The following is a 23,446-nucleotide window of genomic DNA, read 5'->3' on the forward strand; positions in this document are numbered from 1 at the left end:
AGCTTCCTTACTTGTAACACTGGATAAGAGAAGGTGATGTCTGGGGGCATTGCCTCAGAATCGATGATCTGGCGTGGGGAACACCGAGGAGACAAGACCAGCCGTGCATTAATCTTTACAGAGCTGGGTGATGGCTACATGAGGTCATTCTTTATTCTCTTCATTCCACTTTTGTGTCTGTTTGGCATTTTCCACGATAAACAGTTAAAATAAAAATGGGGGGCGGTGGGTGGACATGAATGAGGTTGTATAGGGAGTGTGGAGGATGAGATGAGATACTGGGTGTGGAGTGTGTAGCTCAGGGCCCAGCACGTGTGCAGGACCCTGTGTGAGGAGTCAGGTGCTGTTCCTCTTACAGATGGGAAACTGCTGTCCCCACAGACTTAGTTACTTGCCCAAGGTCATGTAGCAGTCAGTGAGGAGCCAGGCTTTGAATGTGGGCCCCGCTGCCTCCAGAGCCCAGCTCTCACCTTCCAGCTGTACTGCCTCTTAGGGGACATCACAGTGCAGATGTCAGCTTCTTACTCATGCTTGGACCCCTGGATGCGTGTGAGGCAGGTGGTAGGAGACGTCTGAGTGTCAGGCTCCTGGCAGCACAGGGAGCAGGGTACGGGGGTGGCGGTTGGGTACTTCAGGGCGATAGCACCTTACACCACTGTTCGGAGAAACGCCTTTTTCAGCAGCATCTTCCGGGGTCTCCTTTTGAAATGCTGGTGGTCCGGGGAGCCTCAGCACCCCAGGCATATGGGTCACATCCTTAGCAGTGCTTGCTGGCCAGCACTGATCACTGCAAGGGGGCCTGATGGCTGCAGACACAGCCATGTCTGGGAGTGGGGCCTCTGGGGAGGGCTAGGACAGTCTTCAGGCCATATGCTGCTGACCTGTCCCTGAAGCTCCAGGATCATGGGAACATCACACAAGACACCTCCCCAAGAGGAAGGGTGAGGTAGAGGGGAGAAGAAGGAGTGGGCAGAGAAGGAGCAAAGGGGTGGGCAGGGTAACAGTGGAGAGGATGTTGGAAAGGAGGGCAGGGCCAGGCCAGGCTGGACCACCGCAGACCGTCCCTCCTCTTTTTCATTATTGTCTGGTAACTACAAATGCGCTAGAATCCAAAAGCAGAGGCAGGCAGTGAGGGAGCGTTCCGGCAAGGGATGCGACAAGAGGGCTTAGCAGGTGTTACCAGAAAAACATGCTGCTCACTTTTGCCATTTTTGCCAAAATATAGCCGTCCACCGTGATGGCTCAGAGCAGTTCTTGTGTTCTGCCTGTACAGGTTAAGAGGGTGTTGGGGGGAGGAGGAGAACGACACAAGAGGAAAAGGGAGTGAATATAAGATGCTCTGGACAACATTTTCCCCGTGTGAACATCAGGGAAGCTCTGGGGATGAAGGTTTGAAGGGGTATCAGGTGTTCCCACAGGCCCTCCCTGCTCTCAGCTGGGTCCTGGGGACCCAGCAGTCGGCCATACCAGCCTACAGAGGAGCTGTCTCCTGTTCACAGCCCTCATTGTAACTTGCTCCCAAGAAACACAAGATAGGTGCCTACCCTCTCTTCTCAGGTGGGACCACCTGGGCAGTGACCATCTGAGAGGAAATCAAGACTAGAAATCGGAAATTGAGAGGGCATTTCTCAGGGGAAGGAGGCAAATATACTGATTCACCAATTCAAGTGTGCAGAGCCATTTTTCTGTTGATTCTCAAAACAACCTTGTGAGTTAGGCAGCCAGTCGATAACTTTTGTGAAACACTCCCAAGTCTGTTTTACCCAAATCCCTCAAGCTTTGCTTACATTCTGTCTGTGAAGTTAAAGGAATTCCGTGACCAGGACTGGCAGGACCAGTCTCTTCCTGGGATCCCCTTCCTCACCACCCTGTCTCTTACTTCCCATCCCTCTGCTCAGCTCAGGGGAGGTCCCACCCAGCCCTCTCTCCCCCATGTGCCCCAGAGCTGCTGCTCCTCTCTGGGGGACATCCCACTAGCACCTCATGGCCCTTCCAGCCCCAGTCCCCAGCCCCGCTGCCTCCCTGAGCCAGCCAGGCCCACCTTCCCTAGTCCTTGTGACTTTCCTGTCACCTGAGAAGGTCTTTGTTTCTCTTTGCCTTGAGTGGAGAAAAGAGATCTGGAAAAGCACAGGCAGAGCCTCTGGGTTGTTTGATCAAAACCGTTAGGAAAGCTCCCTAGGCCTGTGGGCCTCTTTCAGACCCAGGAACCCCAAGGGGTAAAGGAGAACTTGAGGGTGAGGGTTCTTGTCGATGTGTCTTCTACAGCGGGATTCAGGGTCCAGGTGAGCTTAGACAAGCTTTGCAGGTTGGGCCTAACCATGAATGTAACGTTGTTAGTGTTGGAAAAAATTGTGTCCTAGCTTCCAAACAACTGGCTTACAAAAGGGCATGCCTTTGCCATGGGGCTCTGACTTCCTCATTATCAACACTCCAGCTTCCAGGGGTGAGAGCCAGAGACCCAAGACCTCTAAAATGGGTAAGATGCAGAGAAACAGGTCACTGACCCTCTCCTCTTGAACTTCTTGTGTGGAGACAAGAGAAGAACTGAGTGTCTGTTGGACGCTGATTATATTCCAGGTGTTAGATGTTTCCATTAATGATTTTATTTGATTTTTGTAACAGCCTGACAGGTGAGTATTATCTCCACTTCAGAGCTGAGGAAAAGGAAGCTCAACTATAACTTGCCTAGGATTACCCCAGCTGTAATTGGCCAAACGTGGATGTGGACCTAGGTCCACAGCCATCCTTTTACCTCCACACCCAGGAGGTGCTGGGCTGGGCACAGAGCTGGACTCTGACCCTCTGGGGTCTTCCATTCCAGGAGAGCCGGATCTACGCGGTGGCTATGGCTGGCATGCGGCTCTCAGACGCATCTCCCAGAACTATTGCCACCTGCTGCGGTGAGTCCCAAGTGAGCCCCAAATGGTAGACAGGGTGGGCATGCAGGGAGAAGACTCTGAGTAACGCTCTGAGGGCCACCTGGTGCTCCATCCAGGCACCCCGTTCCCTCCCCCAACAGGTGAGGTTCAGTGAAATCACAGCCAGGGCTAAGGGAAAGGAAGCTGTGCAGACAGGAGTTGCTCATTACATGCCGAGTGGGCGTGGCCTTGAACACCAATTACAGAGCTGGAGGAGACGTTAGAGGCGGGGTCCTCCAACCCAGCCTCCCACCTGCACTGGCTTCCCCTCTGTAGCTCCCAGGACTGGGAGGGGGCGGGACATCTCCCCCGTGCCTTGATTTAGATGAGCCCCCTGAAGGAACCGCATCCCCCCCCTCTGGCTCCTGAGTCACTAGCCAGCCACTGAATCCCCACAGTGATGTGAGGGCTCCGTAGTCTCATGGTTGGTAACTCACCTTCACACGAGTGGGACTGAAGAAATTCTCAACCCCCATGCTGAGGATTGCCACCCTGCCTGTCGCCTGGAGTGCTCTTTCAAAGAACTCTCTCCATGGATCTTCTCCTCAGTCTGCCCAGGTCTCTGCTACCGCAGGCTCCTGAGTGAGTTATGGCATCTGAGTTAAACTCATCCTTCTTTTCCACCCCCTCCAGCTTCAAGCCCTCCTGCCCTTGCGTCCCCTGGGCCTTTCTCTGGCCTTGTCTACAAGAATGTCACCGTGCCTGTCTACACAGCCCTGAAGGGGGTAAGAAGCTCCTATCTGAGGAGGGGGTGTGCCATCCGGGAGGCCCCATTCATTCAGTGGGGCTTTAGGGTCAGGCTTCTGCACACACGTGACTCTGGGCAGGGAGCTCAGCACCCATATATATGTAATTTTATTATTTATTAGATCTTAATTATAAAACTTGTATGTTTACAAAAACTTGAATCCATATGATCATGGGCAAAGTGGAAGGTTAAAGTGAGGCCTATCCCTGCTCCACCTCTCCTACCCATCTTTTCACACATCTGTCCCGGGAGGACTTCTTCCAGAACTTCTCGTATGTGTTCAAACATATATTCCTATGTGTACATTCATAACATCTCTATATATTTTTCTTTGAGTATAGTTGGCACACAATATTACATTAATTTCATATCTATGTATTTTTTTTAACAAAAATCAGGTTTAACTGCAACATAATGTTTTCATACACATTTTTGTCTCCTTTTGTTATTGGTTTTTGAGATCAAGATAGTAATACTTTGTAAAACTTTTTATAGAAGAATCAGAAAGCTGAGTCACCTGGGTGGCTCAGTTGGTTAAGCTTTCCACTTCGGCTCAGGTCACGATCTCATGGTTTGTGGGTTCAAGCCCCACATCGGGCTCTGTGCTGATAGCCTGGAGTCTGCTTCAGATTCTGTGTCTCCCTCTCTTTCTTCCCTCCCCCACTTGTGCTCTGTCTCTCTCAAAAATGAACATTAAAAAAAAAGAGAGAAAGCCAAAAGTGAAATCTTCTTTCACATTGCTTCTCCCTAATTCTTCACTCCAGAGGCAGCTGTCATTAATGTTTATTCTGTGAGGCCTTCTGATGCATCTGCAAATATCTTCTGTGTCTGTGTCTCTGTCACACGCATGCTTGCACGCAGCGGGGATCATATTACACACGTCCTACCCTTTGCTTGTTCACACTCCCATCTTCCTGCTATACCTCCATGCACACAGCTCTGCTTCCTCTTTTAGGGCTATCTGGTACCCCTTGGTGTAGATGCCCCATAGCCACCTTAACCTGTCCTCCACTGATTGACAGTTTAGGTCTTCTGTTTTTCTCTAAAATCAGTGTTGCAATGAACATCAATGTGCAGATATATCTCCGTGCACTTACATATAATGTATATGTACTTCCATAGGACAGAATTTTAGAGGTGAAATTTATGGGCAAATGATACGCATATTTTAAATTTTGGCAGGTTGTACCAAATTACCTTCTGAGAGGTTCTATCACACTACGGAATATCTTTTCCCCCACACTTTCACCAACATTGAAATGGTCTTTTTAAATGTTTGCCCACTGAGATGGCCTCTTGTTTCCTTATCCCCACACGTTTTTAAAGCTCCTGTCTCACACTTGGCCCATGGAGTGGCATTCTGGACCCCTAGTGGTGGGAGCAAGGGTCACACTGCCAGGTGTTCAGCCTAGATGGGGCAGCTCCTTTGGGGACCACAGAGGCTGGTGTGGGGGGGCCGAAGGCCCAGGGGAAGCATGGAGGTGAGGAGAGTAAGGTCGGAGCTGTGCTGGCCACACCCTGGGCACATGGAGCCGGAGTACAAGTGCCCATGGGAAGGGGCTTGTTTTGCAAGGGGAGCTGCAGTGGGGGAGGGGCCTGTCTTGCAGAGAGCCACGCAGATCAGCACTGTACCCTTTGTGGATGAGTCCTCTGGGTCTGACGATGACTGCAGCTCTCAGGCAAGTTTCCGAACTTCGGTCCCCTGCTCTGAGTCCAGGAAGACCAGTGGACTGGGCAGCCCTCGGGCCATCAAGAGAGGTACAGAGTGGGGAGCAGGAAGGTGCGGGGTATAGCAAACAGACCCTGACCTCCTCCCCTGGGTGGGTGTATCCGGGAGTCCCTGCTTGATTTCTACCCATGACCCTGAACTCCAGACTCAAAGGTCCTGGGTCGGTGAGGAAGGCTCTGCAGCTCCCGGACTGTGGAAGCTGGGAGAGGTTTGGGATCCAGGCCTTGACGACTCCTTCTTCAGCAGGCGTCTCCATGTCCTCGCTGAGCTCTGAGGGAGACTACGCCATCCCCCCAGATGCCTGCTCGCTGGACAGTGACTACTCAGAGCCTGAGCACAAACTACAGCGTACCTCGTCCTACTCCACCGAGGGGCTGGGCCTGGGCGGGGTAAGCTGGGAGTGTGGCTGAGTCCGGGCAGGGTGGGAGCAGATCCCTGTGAGATGAGGGCTCCCAGGGGAATGGTGAGGGCTGGGGCAGAGGGCTGCAACAGATGTGAGGCCCCAAGGAGTGGGCTGGGCAGGGGGGGTGTGCAGCTATGAAATCAAGTACGCACAGACCCTGTGAGGAAGGAGAAGGAGCCTGGTGAGCTCCTTAGCAAACCAGGGCTGGCCAGTGGGAAAGCACACTGTGGCTCACTGAGTTACTTCGTTTTAACCCCATGCTGGCCCTGGAACGCTGAGAGCTGAGTTCTTACAGTGTGCCAGGCACCATGCTCAGTGCTCTTCGTGCCCGGTCTCGTGTGTCCTCACCATCCTCTCAGAGCTGTTAACCCCATTTTACAGATAAGAAGACTGAGGCCCAGAGCCGTGCCACAGACCCACATCACTCACTCCCCAGCGCTTGTCCCACACCACCATGCCACTGTGTCTTCATCTCCCCTCTGCCCCAGCCTGGCTGATGTGCCCCTTGTTCCCCAAACCTCGCTCTCCCTTCCTGCTGCCTGCAATAGCCTTTTCCTCCTCTTGGCTTGTCTTTGAAGGAAAGCTGACTTTTCCTTCCAGGGCCAGTCCAGATTTGGCTCTTCCCAAAGCCCTTCCTGGCCATTTTCTCCCTCATGCAGCCCCTGGTCTGCCACCTTCTCACAGTCAGGTGTTGTCTTCCCCAGCCAGCAGGACCCTTCCACAGCGGGACCACCTTTGCTTTAGGCTAGTTCTGTTTGAACCCTTAGCAGGGCATGGTACCCTGAAAATATATATAGTAGGTACTCAAGAATTGGTTTTTAATTGATGACAAAGCAGTGACTCAACTGGGCCATTTTGTCCTGTATGACATCTACAAACCCCAAGCGATTCCCTTTTTCTGTCTCCCCCTCTTCCCCCTATACCCTCCCACCCCCATAGGAGTCCCTGGAGAAGTCGGGCTACTTGCTAAAAATGGGGAGCCGGGTGAAGACATGGAAGAGGCGCTGGTTTGTCCTGAGACAGGGACAGATTATGTACTACAAGTCCCCGGTGAGACCCTCCTTCCCCAGAACGGTAGTCAAAAGGACCCCACCCCAAAGTCAGAACTGTGATGGGCTGGAAGAGGGGTGGTATGGCCCACAGCCAGAGGGCTAGGTCTGGCAGGTGGGGAGAGGCGACCTGGCTGGGCACCCAAGGCTTTGAGCCTTACATGGGGCCATGAGGCTGGTTACTGGTTCTTGGAGTCAAATCAGGCACGGAACAAAGGCAGTTCTAGATGAGTTGGCTGGGTGATTCCTTCTTACTTCAGAAACTGATTTCTTCTAATGCCTGGTCCTGTAAAAGAAATTGTTTGCAGGCTGCCCTCACATCATCTGGGTTGTCCTAACAGAATGCATTACCTCCTCCACCTCCTTCCTGTACAGTTTGGAATTAGGAAGCCTTGGATGTTGGGCTCCAGTTTGACAGGACATCCCTGGGGAACCAACAGTAATGTTTTCAGGAAGGCAAAAGGACGGTGTCTCTTGTGCAACTCCAGCTGATTGTCCGTGACTGTCTGAACACCATGTTGAGGATACTGGGCCTGTATCATTCAATGAGTAGTATGCTGTGACTGATTAGTAAGGTGTGCAGGCACACTGGGAAGGGTAATGGGGATATATTTGCCACTTATTTCCACACTTGGTTTAAAGGCTGTGATAGAATTTAAAGGTTCTATAGCTCTGTAATAACCTGGTGGCTTCTGACCCAGTTTTAAAGGCTCAATCTATGCTTTTTGAGGCCTGGGTTAGGATCCATGTCTCTAATCATTGCTCCATTTAGCTAGAACTGGGATCCAGAACAAGTTACCCATCATACCACAGCCCAGGAAAGCTTAGGAATCACTTTCCCCTCTGCCTGTGGCCTGGAGTAAGATCTGAAAGGAGAATGATGTGCTCTGAGAAGACTCATACCATTTTCCTCCCCATTCCTGTCTTACAGAGTGATGTCATCCGGAAACCTCAAGGTCAAGTGGAACTGAATTCCCGTTGCCAAATTGTTCGAGGGGAGGGTGCACAGACATTCCAGGTGGGCGTTGCTAGCAGCTAGGATTTTAGACACAAGAGGTGCTAAGTTTGGCTATGACTATGATGGAGACAAAGATGAGGCAAAATGAGCATGTGTGAAAGACATCACATCCACATTTGGATGTGATCCTAATTTGTGAGTACTGGGAAGGAAGAAGAGACAGAGTGAAGGTAAGAGAGACGGGGAGAAAACAATAAGGAAAAGAAGGGAGGGAGTCCCAAGGTGGGAAGAAGGAAGGCCCAGTGGTTTCAGGGATTTGTGCCACCTCAGAGCCAGGTCCCTGGCGTTCCATCCTCCTGTCTCCCTGCCGCTGGCCCCCACTCTGCCCTCCACAGCTTATCTCTGAGAAGAAAACCTATTACCTGACGGCTGACTCACCCAGCCTGCTGGAGGAGTGGATCCGAGTACTGCAGAGCCTGCTGAAGGTCCAGGCCATTGGGCCTCTGGCCCTGCCGCAGGGTGGCATCAAGCCCACCGTGAAGGGCTGGCTGACTAAGGTATGGGAGGAGCTGGTGGGGTGGAACGTGGGCCCCGACAGCCAGGGGGCCAGGAGCCTGGGTCTTGCCCTCCTTACAGCTCCTGTCTGCAGGAGTTTGCTCACAGGGATCAGCTGGTTGGCCTCACAAAGTGTCGGTGAATGAAAACAGAGACCAGAGTTGTTAGCACAACAGTTATCATCAAGACAGGAGGGAAAGGAATGTCTTGTACCTGTTTCAAGATTATTAGGAGTTGCTGCCCACCCCTGCCTGCATCTACCGTGCCTCAGTATGAATGGTGGGAGGGAGTGATGTAGGCGAGGTAGGTGTGGCCCTTCAAAGACAGAACATCCCAGACCTGCCCTAAAGGTCTTTGAGGTAGGGCTTTTCTGGCTGTGAGAAGCAGAAGTCCTGTTAACCCCAAGAAAATGGAAGTTAACAAGGAAGCACATTAACTAGATGAGAACGCCATCAGGAAGCAAAGCCCCTCGTATGAGCAAGCTCAGCAGTCTTGGCTCTGTCTCTGCGTCTGCTTCCCCTTTCATTCTGTGCTCCTGTCACTCTCCTCTGTCTGTTGTGCACTTGCTATTCCCTAGTGATTTATGTTTTCCCAGGGGTGTTAGCATCCCATGCCTGCCCTGGGTGGCCTTGCCCTCCCTCTCAACATCCATAGAGCTGACTAGCAAGTTCTTCCTGTGTCCATATGCTTGGAACGGGACATCTGATTGGCCTGGTTAATCTTTTAACGGCATGTAGTGCAAGGGTGAGTGGGGTGTTACAGGGTACCCGCCACGGACCTGTGCTGTGAAAGGGCTGGTTCTGTTATTAGGGCGTCTGGGTGGCATCTCCACTAAGGACCTGAGTTGACCAGGGGTTTTGAGATCTGCCTCCCTGTGGCTTCTCTTTGCCAGTCCTGGATTTACTTCTGGGATTACCTGGTTCTCACAATGCTGTCTTAATTTCTGTCTTCTAGGTAAAACATGGCCACTCCAAGCTGGTCTGGTGTGCTCTTGTTGGGAGAACCTTCTACTACTATCGGAGCCATGAGGACAAGGTACTCCCTGGCTTCCTGATAGCACCCACTCTCTGCTTTCTCCAGACCACATTCCTAATGCAAGGCCCCAGTTTTTCCCTCTGTCCCATCTAATTCCACCACAAGCACGAAGCCAGCTGGTTGGATCCCTCTAGACTGAATGGCCCACAAATTCCACCTGTGGGGTCTATCTGTGCTTCACCAGGCAAGCCTCAGCCAGGGAGCTGTAGTTAACTCCCTCATCCGTGACCAGGCCACATCTATGATGCCCAGCCCAGCAGGGACTGAGGGTTCAGAAAGAAGACACTCCCCCATTCCCTGCTGGCTCTCCCATTCATGGAAGGCTCATGTTCGCAGCGACCCCTGGGCCATCTGCCTGTGCGGGATGCACGCATAGAGGAAGTAGATCGATCCTATGATTCAGACGAAGACTATGAGGCTGGCGGAACCAGGCAGTTGCTTTCCTCCCACTGCACCCTGGTGATTCACCCCCGAGAGCACAGCCCTACCTACCTCCTCATTGGCACCAAGCATGAAAAGGTAAGGGAGGGGGCTGGGCCTCCATGGCCAAGCTTGGTCCTGTGATTCTTGTCTTCCCCTTTTCCTTTCTCAACCTCCCCAGATTCAAGTTTCTTTCCTTCTGGACATTTTGGCAACTAGTATTCATTCCCTGGTTGAACTATTCCTCATACTGAATCCACTCTCAGTGACCAGCATCTCTCCACTGGGGCCGTGAGATAGCACCTCAGGTGTAGAAACTTGGGTTCATGTTCACCTGATCCCAGGTCTTCCCTCTTAGAGACTGTTGGCCTTGACTTGTGTCAGCCAAACTAGCCTAACTTTACCCTGAGTTTGACCCTTTCAAGGAAGCTTCTCTGGAGCTCTTGCCTCCATTCTTCCCACTCCAGTCTCATCAGATGGCTTTCCATCCCCTTCCAGGACACGTGGCTTTACCACCTCACGGTGGCTGCAGGTGGCAGCAGTGCCCGGGTTGGCACTGCCTATGAGCAGCTCATTGGGAAACTGATGGATGGGGAGGGAGACCCAGGTAAGGCAACGGTGGCCGTCACTGCTTGGGTTGGAGGGTGGCGGCTGGGTAACGGTTGGTCAGAAACCCAAAGAAAGCATTTCTGTTAGCATTTATAGCAGCGTTTCTGAAGCTGTTGTAAAACCATCTAAGCCACAAAAGGGCATTCCCATCCACGCTCCAGAGCCCCTGTTTCTGGTGAGATTCTGAGGTGACCACTCTCTATCTGGGGGAGTTTATTTGGGAAACAGACTTTCCAGTGGGTCAGTGTTTTACATTGTTCACTGCAGCTTTGCTGGCCGGGCAGAGAGTTGAGGAAGGAAGGAAGCTGGTTAAAAGTTTGTTAATCAATGAATGAAGCCTAAACTGGGATTAGACTAACCTAAGCCTGGGGTGTCACAGGGTCTTTATTTTGCCACTGATTCTCAGGACCCTGAGGAACTAATGGCACACGCCGCACACCCCTTCACTGCTCCTTGTGTGTTCCCCGCTGACAGGCACTGTCCATCCATACCTGACACTGCAGGGAGGGGCCTCTCCCGCACACACATGCTTGCACGCAGATACCCACGGCCCCACACACTCACCCCCACTGCAGCCCCCCGAAGAAGGCAGTAGCCACCTTCCTGTAAGCCATGCTTGTGAGCGTGCTAGATGCAGTGTACAACTGCATACCCCCCACTCTGCGGATAAATCCGGTGCAGTCCGTGTGTTCCAGTTAACCCTTGTTTTCTTCACAAATCAGAGTGGGAGTGGAGGTGGGAGGCAAGTTCCCTCACCCCTGGTGCTGTGCTTTGGGCAGATTCCCCTCTCTGGAGGCACCCCATGCTGTGTTACAGCAAAGACGGGCTATACACCTCCCTCACCACCCTGCCCTCCGAGGCCCTGCAGACGGAGGCTCTCAAGCTCTTCAAGGTAAAGCGGGAATGGAACCCAGGTGCACCAACAGGTGGCGCCCTCGCCACGTACCCAGACTCTCCCAGAGCAATTTGCCCACCTTGGTGGTGCTCAGGTAGAAGAGACCCATGTGGTTAGGGGGAGCTCACAGAAAGATCTGAATGGAAGGGAAAGAGTCCCACAGCTCCCTCCCCCCTGCCCCGCTGTCCCCCGCCCCGCTGTCCCCCCCACCCCCCACAGTCAGTTATGGTGGGGAGGCATTCCCGGCTTCCTTGGGAAGTGCTGGTGAAACTCCCCCTGGAGGAACTCCCTTTCTCTTCTAGTGAACAGCAGGAAAGGCCAGGTTTATGTTGCTTCTGGACCTCAGAGATTCTGACCTATTTTACAGTGTTCTTTGTGTCCATCTGAATGTTCTCTTTAAAAAGAAAAAAAAAAGAATGTCTTGCTTATGTAACAGACACATTTGAAGAAGGATAGATTCTATCCCAGAGTAGCCTTCTCAGCAGGCAGACATGCTCTCAAGCGGTGACAGTGCTCCCTCTTAGAAAGGGCTTCCTACAGTGAACTGGAGCCTGCCTGGAGCCCTTGGGGGGGACGGCCCAATCTGCCCACTGTCACCACGGATGCTAGTCAAGGGGCTGTTGGTCTGCCCGGGCCCACCACCATTTTCGTGCCAGTCCTGCCAGCTTTTCATCAACGTGCCTGTGGAAGCGGCCTCCATAGACTATCACGTGTCCCTGGCCCAGACGGCACTACAGGTCTGCCTGGTTCACCCCGAGCTGCAGAGCGAGATCTACTGCCAACTGATGAAGCAGACCAGCTGCCGCCCACCTCAGAAGTACTCCCTCATGCAGGTGGGCATCCTGGGGCAAAACAGCTGACCGTGGCCATTGGCAGGGACTGCCCAGGAGCCGGGAAGGGGGAAGGAGGGAATGGAGCAGGTACCCTCTAGGCCTGGTGGCCAATGGGCAGCCTCAGTGCTCCAAGCTGCCTCAGTACACCTCCCTTCTCTGTGCCCCTTCTGGATGTCTGTGCATAGTCAGATTGGGTGACTGCCGTTCTGGACAAAGCCTGACCAGGATGGGCCATCCTGCCGTCCACAGAAGGTGGGGGGCCCTGGTTTGGAGAGCACTGAAGCCTTGGTAGCTCAGGACTGTGAGGGCGGGCATTGCCGCAGACCCAGCGCTCACCCCATGCTGCTTGTTCCCTGGCAGTGCTGGCAGCTCCTGGCTCTGTGTGCCCCACTTTTCCTGCCTCAGCACCACTTCCTCTGGTACATCAAACAGCAGCTCCAGCGCCATGCAGATCCCACGTGAGTGAGGGTCCTTTCCTATGCCACTCTAGCACTGCTGACGGTGGCATGGCGAAGAGGGACGGGGGGACCAAGATGGGTCAAATCACCCTGCCCCTGTGGTTTGCACAGGGGTCATGGAGACACGGAGACCTCAGTGCTGTGTGCACAGATGGGCATGTGGAGGCCTGGGCCGCTCTGCACACCAGTCTGTGTATGCGTGTTTTGTGGATGTGCTCACGTGAAGCTCCGGTGTCCCCAAGTCATCCCCACATTTTCATGGTCTGTTGCCATGTTTTTCTGGCTTCCAGAGGAAATATCTCTGCCAGCAATTTGCAGCACATAGGCCCTGAATGACAAATTAACACCCCAGACCAGAGTGTCACGTTTTTCACAGCCTGCCCAGCTGCGGATTCGGTCTTGGCTAGGTCAGGGTAGGCAGCCAAGGTGTCAAGATGGCAGGGGTGAATGAATTCCCTGGGATTCTCTTCTTTCTTCCCTGTCTTTTTAGAAATGAAACTGGCCAGTATGCCACCTACTGCCAGCGGGCAGTGGAGCGGACTCTACAGGTGGGGGAGCGGGAGGCCAGGCCGTCACGCATGGAAGTGGTGTCCATCCTGCTGCGCAACCCCTTCCACCACTCCTTGCCCTTCAGCATCCCCGTGCACTTCGCCAATGGGACTTACCAGGTGAGGAGGCCGCGCGGGATCCCTCTCCTGAGTCTTCTCATCTCACCGGCCCAGAGAATATCTTTGGGCCAGGTGGGTGTTAAACCTCCTTAGGCTTGGCAGACTCTTAATAATAGGCAAACCAGCAGGATGGGCCTGGGGTGTGGAGGTGGGGGTGGGACCGTTACTGCCTGTGTGGAGGGAGAAAGGAGCTTGAACTCCAAAAGTGCTCTGCTGTTTGGCACCTGGGAAGTAGATCTTTAGAAACCACTGCACGAACGGGGAAGCCGAGACATTGACCAAGAAAGGCGCAGGACAAAAGACCTCCAAAAGAGCAGCAGTCAAGGAGCAGCAGAGCTTCTGTCTGCCTCCAGCTTATAGCGGGCCACTTGTCTCTGAAGCACTCACCCTCTGTGTGACTATGGAAACCAGCTTCCTTTAGCTTTTGCATTTGCCCTTGCTCCTCTCAGCCAAGCCTTTCCACCTCCCAGATACGAAATTTCCTCTGGGACTAACACCTCTCTCGTGCAGGTGGTTGGTTTTGACGGCTCCTCCACAGTTGATGAGTTCCTCCAGCGTCTGAACCAAGAGACGGGCATGAGGAAGTCCTCCCACTCTGGCTTTGCCCTCTTCACAGATGACCCTTCTGGCAGGGACCTGGAACACTGCCTGCAGGGGAGCATCAAGGTGATGATGGTCTCCCCGTAAGCCAAATGAGCCCCTCCTGGGAGACCTCCAGGCTTTCGGGTTTTGGTGATGGGGAGAGAGCCCCCTGGCTGGTGCCTTACTGTCCCCCAGCCTGTTGGGTTTGGAGTCCAAGGTGCTCCCCCGAGCCAGCATTTTTGTGGCATCCTAAAACATACCCGTACAGGCAGAGAGAAGTTGTGTGTGCCCTTGTCTCCACACCGCTCCCGCCCTTGAAGGGCTGTGCAGTGTCCCGGGGAAAAGCTGCTTCTCAGCGTGGTGTAGGAAGGACAGGGAGGCACTTGTCAGCAGCAGCTCCAACCGGGGCTGCTGCCAGTCACACAATCCACACACGGAGGTGGGTAGCTGTACACCTAGGTCCACCGGATGTGGTGCTGTTCCCTGGCCCCTCAATCTTTCCATCTGCCAGGGCCTGCACTTACTGGTTCAAGCAAATTGTAAGCAGGTAGATCTATATGGTACCTCTACAAGTAAAGGACCCTTGAATGGGATTTCAGACCTATCTTGTCTGGGATTAGCAGACAAGATGTGAAGTGTTTGTGGGAACATATTGTAGCATTGATGAGTAGGAGTGTTTTGGTTCTGTGTCTGCTCTTTTAATGGCAACAGGACAAAGGCTTCTATAGTCTTTTATTTACCATTGCCTGGAAGAACTATGCCACATATCTTGTTTATAAATGTCAGGGGGTCTGTTTGGCTTTGTTACACGGTAGGCCTCTGGGTATACTTCAAGAGAATAGCAGTCGGTGGAATGGAAACAGAGCTGGTAATATGAGGCCATGGTTTTTGACTGACACCTGCCTGGCCTCTGGGAAAGCCCCCTCAGGTGTTAAGGCCAGTGGGGGCAGCCTTCCATGCTTTGCTGCTCATGCCATGCCCAGGGCCCTACCTCTGTCTGTGAGGTTGTTATAGACCCCTCTGGTCCCAGGCACGTGAGGCCTGCAAGTCAGCCTCCTAATGGAGGACAGTCACTCGATGCTGCCCTGCTGCCCTGCCACCCTGCCTGGGTCCTGCCCCAGATTGGTCCTTGTTCTCTTCATCAGGGGCTTTTCTGACTTTCCTCTCTTGCCTCTTTTAAGATCTGTGATGCCATCTCCAAGTGGGAACAGGCCCTGAAGGAGCTGCACTCTGGAAAGGCTGAGGGTGGCACACGTGTGGTGAAGCTGATGTACAAGAACAGGTCCTGAACACCGCCTGAGGGTGGGGCCGAGACTGAGGGCTGCCACTGGGGCGCCACTTGCCACTCCCCCAGCTGGATGGCCTGTGCCGGACAGGCAGTGGATCCACAGATAGAACACTGTTTAGTGGTCATTAGTTGGGGCCCCAACTAATGAGGCCAACTAATGAGGCTCTGCTGATCCTCTTGGAGAACCTGGACAGCTCAGGCTCTCAGTCTGTGTACCGCACGTATGTACACACACGTGCGCACGCGCGCATACTCCTGCCAAGGAAACAGACCAACCTTGTGGGATGGCTGCATGTGTTACATTAGGAGAGTGAAACTTTGTATGAGCACTATTTAAGGCCAAAGGATAAATAGCTCCTATAACAATTCCAGGAAATACAGAAGTAGATACCAGGATTTTTTTTTTTTATCCATCTGAATAAGAAAATCCCATCCCAGGTATGTCTCTAGGCAAATAATTTCCATTAGTCTCTTGGAATCTTTAACTCATCCAGTTCCCTAATAGGCTCTGGTTCCAGAGAGCAGATCCCCTCCCCTGATCCAGTAGCGTGGTGGTGTATTCAGGTGTAACATGTGCCACTGTTGCTGAGATCTAATGGCCCTGTATCTGCCCTGTGTCATGTTTAGTTAAGTTTTTCTGGAGGCAATAGAAAATAGGCTCACAGATGGTATAAAGAGAGTAGTTTCTTTCTTTGGAAATCAAGATAAACAGAGGCCAAGACAACCTCATCCATTCAGGATCCCAACTGAGTCTTGGCTTCTTCCGTCTTCCCCGTAGGCTGTACTTTCGGAGTCAAGTCAAAGGGGAGACGGAGCGGGAGCGGCTGCTGCTTGCCTCCCAGACTAGCGGGGAGATAGTGGCAGGGAGGTTTCCTGTCAACAAGGAGCTGGCTCTCGAGATGGCTGCCCTGATGGCCCAGGTAAGGCAGTTCAGGAATTGGCAGGATCAGGGCACCGTGTCTGAACTCACACGTGGAACGTACCACACAGCCTAAAACAGGAGACTGCAGACCCTGTGGTGCCTGAGGGGAGGGTGGCCTCGCTGTCCCTGGCTGTGGAGGGAAGCTGACTCCTTACCCAGCAGAGCCCTTCACTGCAGATACAGGTTACGGACAGAACTCTGGACGTGGAATCCAAAGATTTGCCTTTGAGTGCTACCCGCCTTCCCACTGTGAGATTTTGGCCAGGTCACTGCAGTGGTCTGTGCTTTAGTTTCCTTGTTGGTGTACAGTAAACAAAAATGCGTCCTTGCATTTCCTTCAGTATGCTACTGAAATGATGTATATCACATAATGGATGTGGCAAAGTTTGTACTTACAACTGTAAAGCATTGTAAGTAGAATTAGGAAGGGGAACACGCATTCAGACTTCGACCCGTTTCCTTATTACCTTGAGGAGGCTATCTGGCCAAAGGTATCTGGGATGCCCTCCTGGTTCCCATGAGAAAGGGTCTGAATCTACATGGTGGAGAGGAAGGAGCAATAATAACAGTTGATCTTTATAATAATAAGCATTTACCCAATACTCTATAGAGGGTCCTCTGCTGAACAGTTTATATGATTATCCCTGTTAGTTCTTAATTCCACTTAATAGATGAAGAAATTGAAGCCCAGAGAGTTTAAGCAGCTTGCTCAAAGTTACAAAGCTGGCAGATGGCAGAGCTGGGATTTGAGTGAGGTGTCTGATTCAAAGGCTTGGAACACTGCAATATTCTAGGAGCTGTAGCATCTTCAGTTCTGGATCTCATATTTTTGGATTAGAAGCCAGAATATCCATAGTTTTCCTTTGCCGCTAATTGTGTCTTTGGATAAGGCACTTAACCTCAGCTGCCAAAGGCAAGTTGATGTAAATAATCATCTAGGACCATAAGGTGGTTTCTCTAGTGTGTGTGAAACTTGAGACACAGGGTCTGTTCACAAGAAGTGTTTTCGCATCCGTTCACACCCCACCAATAAAGTAATGAAGTAATGGTTTATTTCACCTCTCCAGCAGCCCCAGCCCCATCCCCATCCCCACCCCATCCACCTCTGGATTCTTGACTGCTCACTCCATGTGCTTCCAACACAGGTAGAATATGGAGACTTAGAGAGGCCCACCCCACCAGGCCCTGGGAGCACACCCCCTGCCAAGCTTCAGCATCACCTCCAACAAGTCCTAGACAGGTTCTACCCAAGGCGCTACAGACACGGGGCACCCCCTGAACAGCTGAGGTAGGCTGCAAGGTCTCGGAGGGGGTTGCTGTGGGGAGGCATGGACTGTGGAGCCGGGTTAGACCTCCAGTTGCAATGAAAACATGTTGGCACCTCACGGCCACCATCTCTTTCCATCCATCCAAACCAGGCACCTGGCAGATCTGCTGACCACAAAGTGGACCGCACTGCAAGGCTGCTCCCCTCCTGAGTGCATCCGCATCTACCTGACAGTGGCCCGGAAATGGCCTTTCTTTGGTGCTAAGCTTTTTGCTGCTCAGGTAAGTGTGGGTGGTGTCCGGGGGAAGGAGTGATTACCACACCCTCAGGAACATGCCCTGAATTTCTCAAGCTACTGCCCACATCTGGTCACGTTTGAGTCAGTCCAGGCTCCAGGGCCCACCTGCACACTAGCAACCACCAGAGGTCGCTGTTTCTCCACCCATTTCTGGCTTTCTCTCAGATTTCCAGGGTCCAGAGCAGAGTTGTGATCACTGGTTTTGGGCCAGGATTATTTCTGGGTGATGTTCATCTTTCCTTTTTGACTGCCTTTTTTTTTTTTTTTGAGAATAAGAGCAGGGGAGGGACAGAGAGAGAGAGAGAGAGAGAGAGAGAGAGAGAGAGATCACAAGCAGGCTCCATGCCCAACTCAGAGCCCAACACAGGGTTCAATCCCAGGACCATTAGATCATGACCTGAGCCGAAATCAAGAGTTGGATGCTCAACCAACTGAGCCACCCAAGTGCCTCCTTTTTTTTTTTTTTTAATTTCTTTTACAATGCTACCCCTGGGCGGGGTGGGGGAAGGACTAATTTACACATAAGGATTCAAACTTGACATAACACCCTCAAGAATGCTTTCATTTTTTAAAAAGTGTAAAAGAGGGTGCCTGGGTGGCTCAGTTGGTTAAGCATCCAATTTTGGCTCTGGTCATGATATCATGGTTCAGTAGTTCAAACCCTGCATCGGGCTGTCTGGTGTCAGTGCAGAGCCTGCTTCAGATCCAGTCTTCCTCTCTCTCTGCCCCTCCCCTGCTCACACTATCTCTCCCTATCTCAAAAATAAACATTTTTAGGGGCGCCTGGGTGGCGCAGTCGGTTAAGCGTCCGACTTCAGCCAGGTCACGATCTCGCGGTCCGTGAGTTCAAGCCCCGCGTCAGGCTCTGGGCTGATGGCTCGGAGCCTGGAGCCTGTTTCCGATTCTGTGTCTCCCTCTCTCTCTGCCCCTCCCCCGTTCATGCTCTGTCTCTCTCTGTCCCAAAAATAAATAAAAAACGTTGAAAAAAAAAATTAAAAAAAAAAATAAATAAATAAAAAATAAACATTTTTAAAAGTGCAAAAGATAGAACAATATATAACCTAAGTGAATACATCTCTACTGACTTAGCATGGCCAAAGGAGACTCTTAAATTACTCAGGCAACAGTTAGTTTCACTGCAGGAAAGGCCAGGTGACCCATATTAATTTCAACTGGAACTTTTCTTCTCCAGGTGTCTGGTGTGCATAAAATTTATTCATACTCAGAGGATCCTCAAAGCTGGATCATGATCCTGTTCACTAACAGTACAGATTAGACAGTGGATATTCACTCATTTATTCAATAAAGAATTGTTAAGCTCCTGCTAGGTCTCAGGCACTGCCTAAGATTACAAGAGATGAGCGAATCAGACACAGTCCTGGCCTTTGTGGGGCTTCCCATCTAGTAAGGAGGTACACATTAATCAGATAATCATATATATTCTCTCTCTAAATACATACGTTATTTTGTAAGCTGTAACAAGTGTTCTGAAGGCGTATGGGGTGTTATAAAGGCATATAATGGGGGACCCTGGGACCCTCTGTCTGGGGGGTTGGGAAAAGCTTCTGAAAAGGAGGACATGTCCTTCCCTTTCCCCAGCCTTTTGGGTAGGAGAGATAGGAAATCCAGATTGCTCTACTGCAGTCCTGGCAGTGAAAGTTAGTCATTTTAAGAATTGTCCAACAGAGAGTTACTTTTCTCACTGGTAGTGCCTAAAGCCCCTCAGATTGCTTGCTTTCCTGTTTCATTTGCAGCCCCTAGGAAATTGGCTGAAGCAAGATGCACTTCAGCTGGGAGAGACTGGGTAGAATGCTGTCAGTTTGTGTGAACTAGAAAACAGCCCAGTCTCCATGCTCATGAGAGCGGCCAGGGCTGGCCTTTATTGTGCAGCACAGAGCCTCCCAACGAGTGTACTATGGCAGGATGGGCTATAGGTACCCCTCTCCTCTTGGGACGGTAATTAGATAGCTAGAGCCCCAAGGCTATTTACTTTGGCAGGCTGTGCAAGTACCATCTTTCATGTTTTCCAAGATGTGAAAAAGGTTGGAAACCACTGCCTAGCAGATCCCTGGATGTGCCTTCTTCCTCAGAAAGCTCTTGTCAGTTCAGCTTCCCTAGCTGTGGACATGTGTGATGAGATTTTCCTGTTTCCCCAGCCTGCACAGCTGTCTTCCAAGGAGAATGCTCTGGTGTGGATTGCTGTGAATGAAGATGGGGTCAGCATCCTGGACCACAGCACTATGGTATGGAAAGATGAGGGCTGGCCTTCTGACCCCTCCTTCTCCTGAACAGCATCTTTTCTTCTGTCTGCACTCAAAGGCCTGAGCTAAGTGAGGCCTCGCCCCAGCCTTGCTGTCCTCTAGTCTAGATACAGCTTATTGACATTCAAGACATGAATCTCCAAATTATGACCACTTCAGAGTTCTCCCTTTCTGGTTAAGGCTACCAGTGCCCACAATAGACAGGGGATGCTGGTTTAGTTCAGGAGGCAGGTGGAAAATTTCCCTAGAACTAACGGGCTTCTTCTCACAGCATGTGCACGTCACTTACCCCTACTCTTCAGTAATGACCTTCGGTGGCTGCCGGGATGACTTCATGCTTGTGATCAGATCCATTCTGGACCAGAGCTCTGGAAAAGGCCACACTGAGAAGTTGCTCTTCCGGATGGCTGCTCCCAAGGTGGGTCTGACAGCTGCTAAAACATGTTACTCAGATCTACCTAGTATGATGAGGTGGGCTTGCAGTTAGGAAAGGATGCTGGGGTTATGACGACCATACTCTAGAAGGGCCCTGTCCCAGGTACAACTTTTGGCCTTGTCTGTAGTCAGTCCTCCAAGGGTTCAGGTAGCATGGCATCTCAATAGTCACCGGTAAGCTGATCAGTGAGGGGTTGGCCGGGAGGGCACGCACTCTGGTCCGGCTATGTCCATGCTCTCCACATGGGCCTCTCAGCCCTTGCAGCCCAGCACCACGCAGGCTTGAGGCGGGGCCCACTTGCTCTTCATGCAGCTGATCCAGGGGCCAGGGCAGCGTCCTCCTCAGTGTGCTATCACCTTCTCCTGGGCTCTGCCAACACTAGTCACAAAGTGGGACAGTCTGTACATGCGCCCCCCCCCCGCCTTGTGGTCTTTAAGACAGTCCCAAAGACTGCTTTAAGAGCTTTGTTCCTACTCAGTACAGGAAATACTGACTAGCAAAAATAACAATTATAAAGGCTCCAAAACCTAAGTTCTGATTAATAGTTCCTGATTCCATTCTGAAAGTCACTGGAGACCCTGTTGTTTTAATCATAAAACTGGAGTATCCCAAACCTCCTCCTCTCTTTAATACCACCCCTGCCATAGGAGAGGCTATACAGACACCTTCCTCCAGGAAGGACCACTTCCCCACTCGGAGGTAAGCAGAGAATATTGCTCCTCCTGTTCTCAGGAGGGTACTGTGCGCCAGTGGCCCTTCAGACTAACAGGTACTGTGTCACTGAGCCTCTGAACCTCCCAGATATTTTAAGAGGTAAGAAACTGAAGCCCAGGAAGGTTATACACCTAGTATAACAGCTAGGGAGAAAGCCAGGATTCAGGCCAAGGCTAGTTCAATTCCTTTGTTTCTGCTGTCTCCTTAGATTGCAGAGGCTACCTTCATCATGGCCAGCTACATGAACCATTGCTCTCCAACTGTGAACCCACCTACGAACCCACCTGCTGCCCGCCAGCTACGGGAACTGGACAGACAGCAGTTTTTTGCTTCTGTTCCATGTGCTGCCAGAGGGCCAACGTTGCTGTGAATATTTCTCCTACCCCTTTCCCCCTCCAACCACCTGGTGCCTCTGTGATTAGAGATTGGTGTCCTGGGGTGTGATACTACTGTGATGGGGTCTAACAGCCCTCCCCCAGCTTGTTCTGTGAAATGTGTTATTTCACTTTCCATGAAGCCTTCATTCTCTAGGTGCCTTATCATGTTTCAGGGCCCAACTTTTAAAAATCCAGACCCAGTATAAAAACCACTTTTTTTCCCACAAGAATACTGAGCTCTGGATGCTGCCCGATTCTAGATACAAGACTGGGATGGTCCATGTTACTAGTTACTGAGGGCATCAGTGCCATAAGTCAGAGCTTTCTGCACTGATACTCTTAGGAAGGATGGTATCTTTTATATTGTATATGGTCCTTATGTGGGGATTTATACTTGAAGTTTTCCCAACATCCCTGAACAAGACAGGACTAAAATTTCCAATTCACCTGAACTGTGACAAAAGCCTAGAACTCACTAAAACTGGACTTCCCTTTCCAGATGGGAAAGGTATTGGCAGGGCTAGAGGAAAAGGAATAGACTCACCTTTCCCCTTCCCCACTGCAAATGAGTAGGCATTTGCAGTGCCCCTCTGGGGCAAGAGTTCCTATCTTTGCAGGACAAGGAAAAGGCACTATCCCTGCTGAGATTCAAGCTGTTCTTCCTCACACTCTGTGAGCCCAACTGGGTGCAAGCAAGGTCAGGGAGTTAAGTCCAATCTGACCTCTCCCTGTCTCATTTTAATGACTGGCCAGGGCTCAGCAAAGGCTATGCTTCCTGCTGTAGGATGGGATGGTCACCAGTGGTTTCCTTGCTCTTTGAAAAACCCAAGCAAATGCACTGTTTTTTGCTGTTTTGTGAGGCCATCATAGATGAGTCAGAAACAGAATCCAGGCTCATGGGCCTGAATTTGCTCCTCAGGACTCAATGGCAAACTTCTGCTGGGAATTAGTCCAAGGGCAGAAGGTACACAGGTGATACCTGTCCTAGCCTAAAAGCACCCTGGTGATATAAATATCTCCCCATCTGCAATTGAGGCCTTCTGCTGAGTGCAAAGGAGATGATCTTTGCCTCCACCCTCCCCTAACAGAAAACAGAAAGACGAAAGAGTTCATTTATACTCTGATTCTGTGCCATTGGAGAAGCTGAGCTTTATTTCATAGCTCTAAGGCAGTCTCACCATTTATCAATCAAGGGCTGAAAACTGTGTGGCTTGAGCAGGAGCATCCAGGAACCAAGCCTTTGACTTCCACAAAGTGTGTGTGTGTTGCACACTGCAAAACCTTCAAGGTTGGAACTAGTTCATCTGAACACCTCAGCTGCTATAAGCTTCCCCCCTCTCACCCTTTAAACTGACAAACATGATTAAAAAAAAAAAAAAAAAGCACATTAGAGCATCTGTCTTTTAAACTTGACTTTGCAAGGCTGGCAATTTACAGCCGTCTCCCGTTTCTGTTGCTGCCTTTCCCCCAGGATATGAGATCTAGCTGAGACATTTCTACCTCGAACAATTCAAACATCACATGTACCACAGTCTCCTGAATAACCCCTCCTGAGCTGATGTAAAAGGAATTACAGCTCTAGTTTTATAATATCCTGAGTATCTCTAACGCCCATGAGGATAATATTATCTACCTGGGAATTTAAAAAAAAAAAAAAAAAAAAAAAAAAGGATCCTAAGGAAAAAGCAAGAATGGAGCTGCGTTCACACTGAACTTGGGGGTCAAGCTGTTTCCCCCACCCTAGCTCCTTCCCAGCCTTTCAGGAATCCTCCCATAGTGTATTAAGTACAGAAGATACTGCCTTATAATCAAAAGCTTCTGAAGTTTGTGTGTTTATCCTTCTTTAACCTGTCTGGAAACCAAAGTCGAATTTCTGTCTGGTCTTTTGTCCCATCCCTCTTGGCAAAAGAAGTGTTTGAAACCATAGACAATGCTGAGTAACAAGAGTATTAATGTGCTTGACATCCAAGACTGAAATGCCGTGTTCAATGTCAATAAAAAGCAACTGTCTGTGAACCAGGCA

General features: G+C 51.1%; 1 protein-coding gene across 8 annotated transcripts in view; it reads left to right on the forward strand.

Moving 5' to 3' along the window:
• PLEKHH1 (pleckstrin homology, MyTH4 and FERM domain containing H1) overlaps positions 1-23,439 on the forward strand; it is a 53,353-nt gene extending 29,914 nt beyond the window's left edge. For 5 of the 8 annotated variants that reach the window (XM_058739414.1, XM_058739419.1, XM_058739420.1 and 2 more), the window contains 22 exons: positions 2,822-2,900; positions 3,552-3,643; positions 5,274-5,424; positions 5,639-5,784; positions 6,738-6,848; positions 7,779-7,865; positions 8,201-8,362; positions 9,315-9,395; positions 9,732-9,914; positions 10,314-10,422; positions 11,147-11,316; positions 11,976-12,152; positions 12,513-12,610; positions 13,101-13,278; positions 13,789-13,944; positions 15,042-15,142; positions 15,927-16,068; positions 17,216-17,358; positions 17,489-17,618; positions 19,792-19,878; positions 20,168-20,314; positions 21,255-23,439. In XM_058739414.1, the coding sequence (XP_058595397.1) occupies positions 2,822-2,900; positions 3,552-3,643; positions 5,274-5,424; positions 5,639-5,784; positions 6,738-6,848; positions 7,779-7,865; positions 8,201-8,362; positions 9,315-9,395; positions 9,732-9,914; positions 10,314-10,422; positions 11,147-11,316; positions 11,976-12,152; positions 12,513-12,610; positions 13,101-13,278; positions 13,789-13,944; positions 15,042-15,142; positions 15,927-16,068; positions 17,216-17,358; positions 17,489-17,618; positions 19,792-19,878; positions 20,168-20,314; positions 21,255-21,416 (2,892 nt within the window). In that variant the 3' untranslated portion in view covers positions 21,417-23,439. The remainder of the gene's footprint in view (positions 1-2,821; positions 2,901-3,551; positions 3,644-5,273; positions 5,425-5,638; positions 5,785-6,737; positions 6,849-7,778; positions 7,866-8,200; positions 8,363-9,314; positions 9,396-9,731; positions 9,915-10,313; positions 10,423-11,146; positions 11,317-11,975; positions 12,153-12,512; positions 12,611-13,100; positions 13,279-13,788; positions 13,945-15,041; positions 15,143-15,926; positions 16,069-17,215; positions 17,359-17,488; positions 17,619-19,791; positions 19,879-20,167; positions 20,315-21,254) is intronic. The other 3 variants (XM_058739417.1, XM_058739416.1, XM_058739418.1) reach the window with 3 other exon arrangements.
• Positions 23,440-23,446: the final 7 nt, after the last annotated feature.

Source organism: Neofelis nebulosa, chromosome 7, assembly GCF_028018385.1.
Source record: "Neofelis nebulosa isolate mNeoNeb1 chromosome 7, mNeoNeb1.pri, whole genome shotgun sequence".
Classification (NCBI taxonomy): domain Eukaryota; kingdom Metazoa; phylum Chordata; class Mammalia; order Carnivora; family Felidae; genus Neofelis; species Neofelis nebulosa.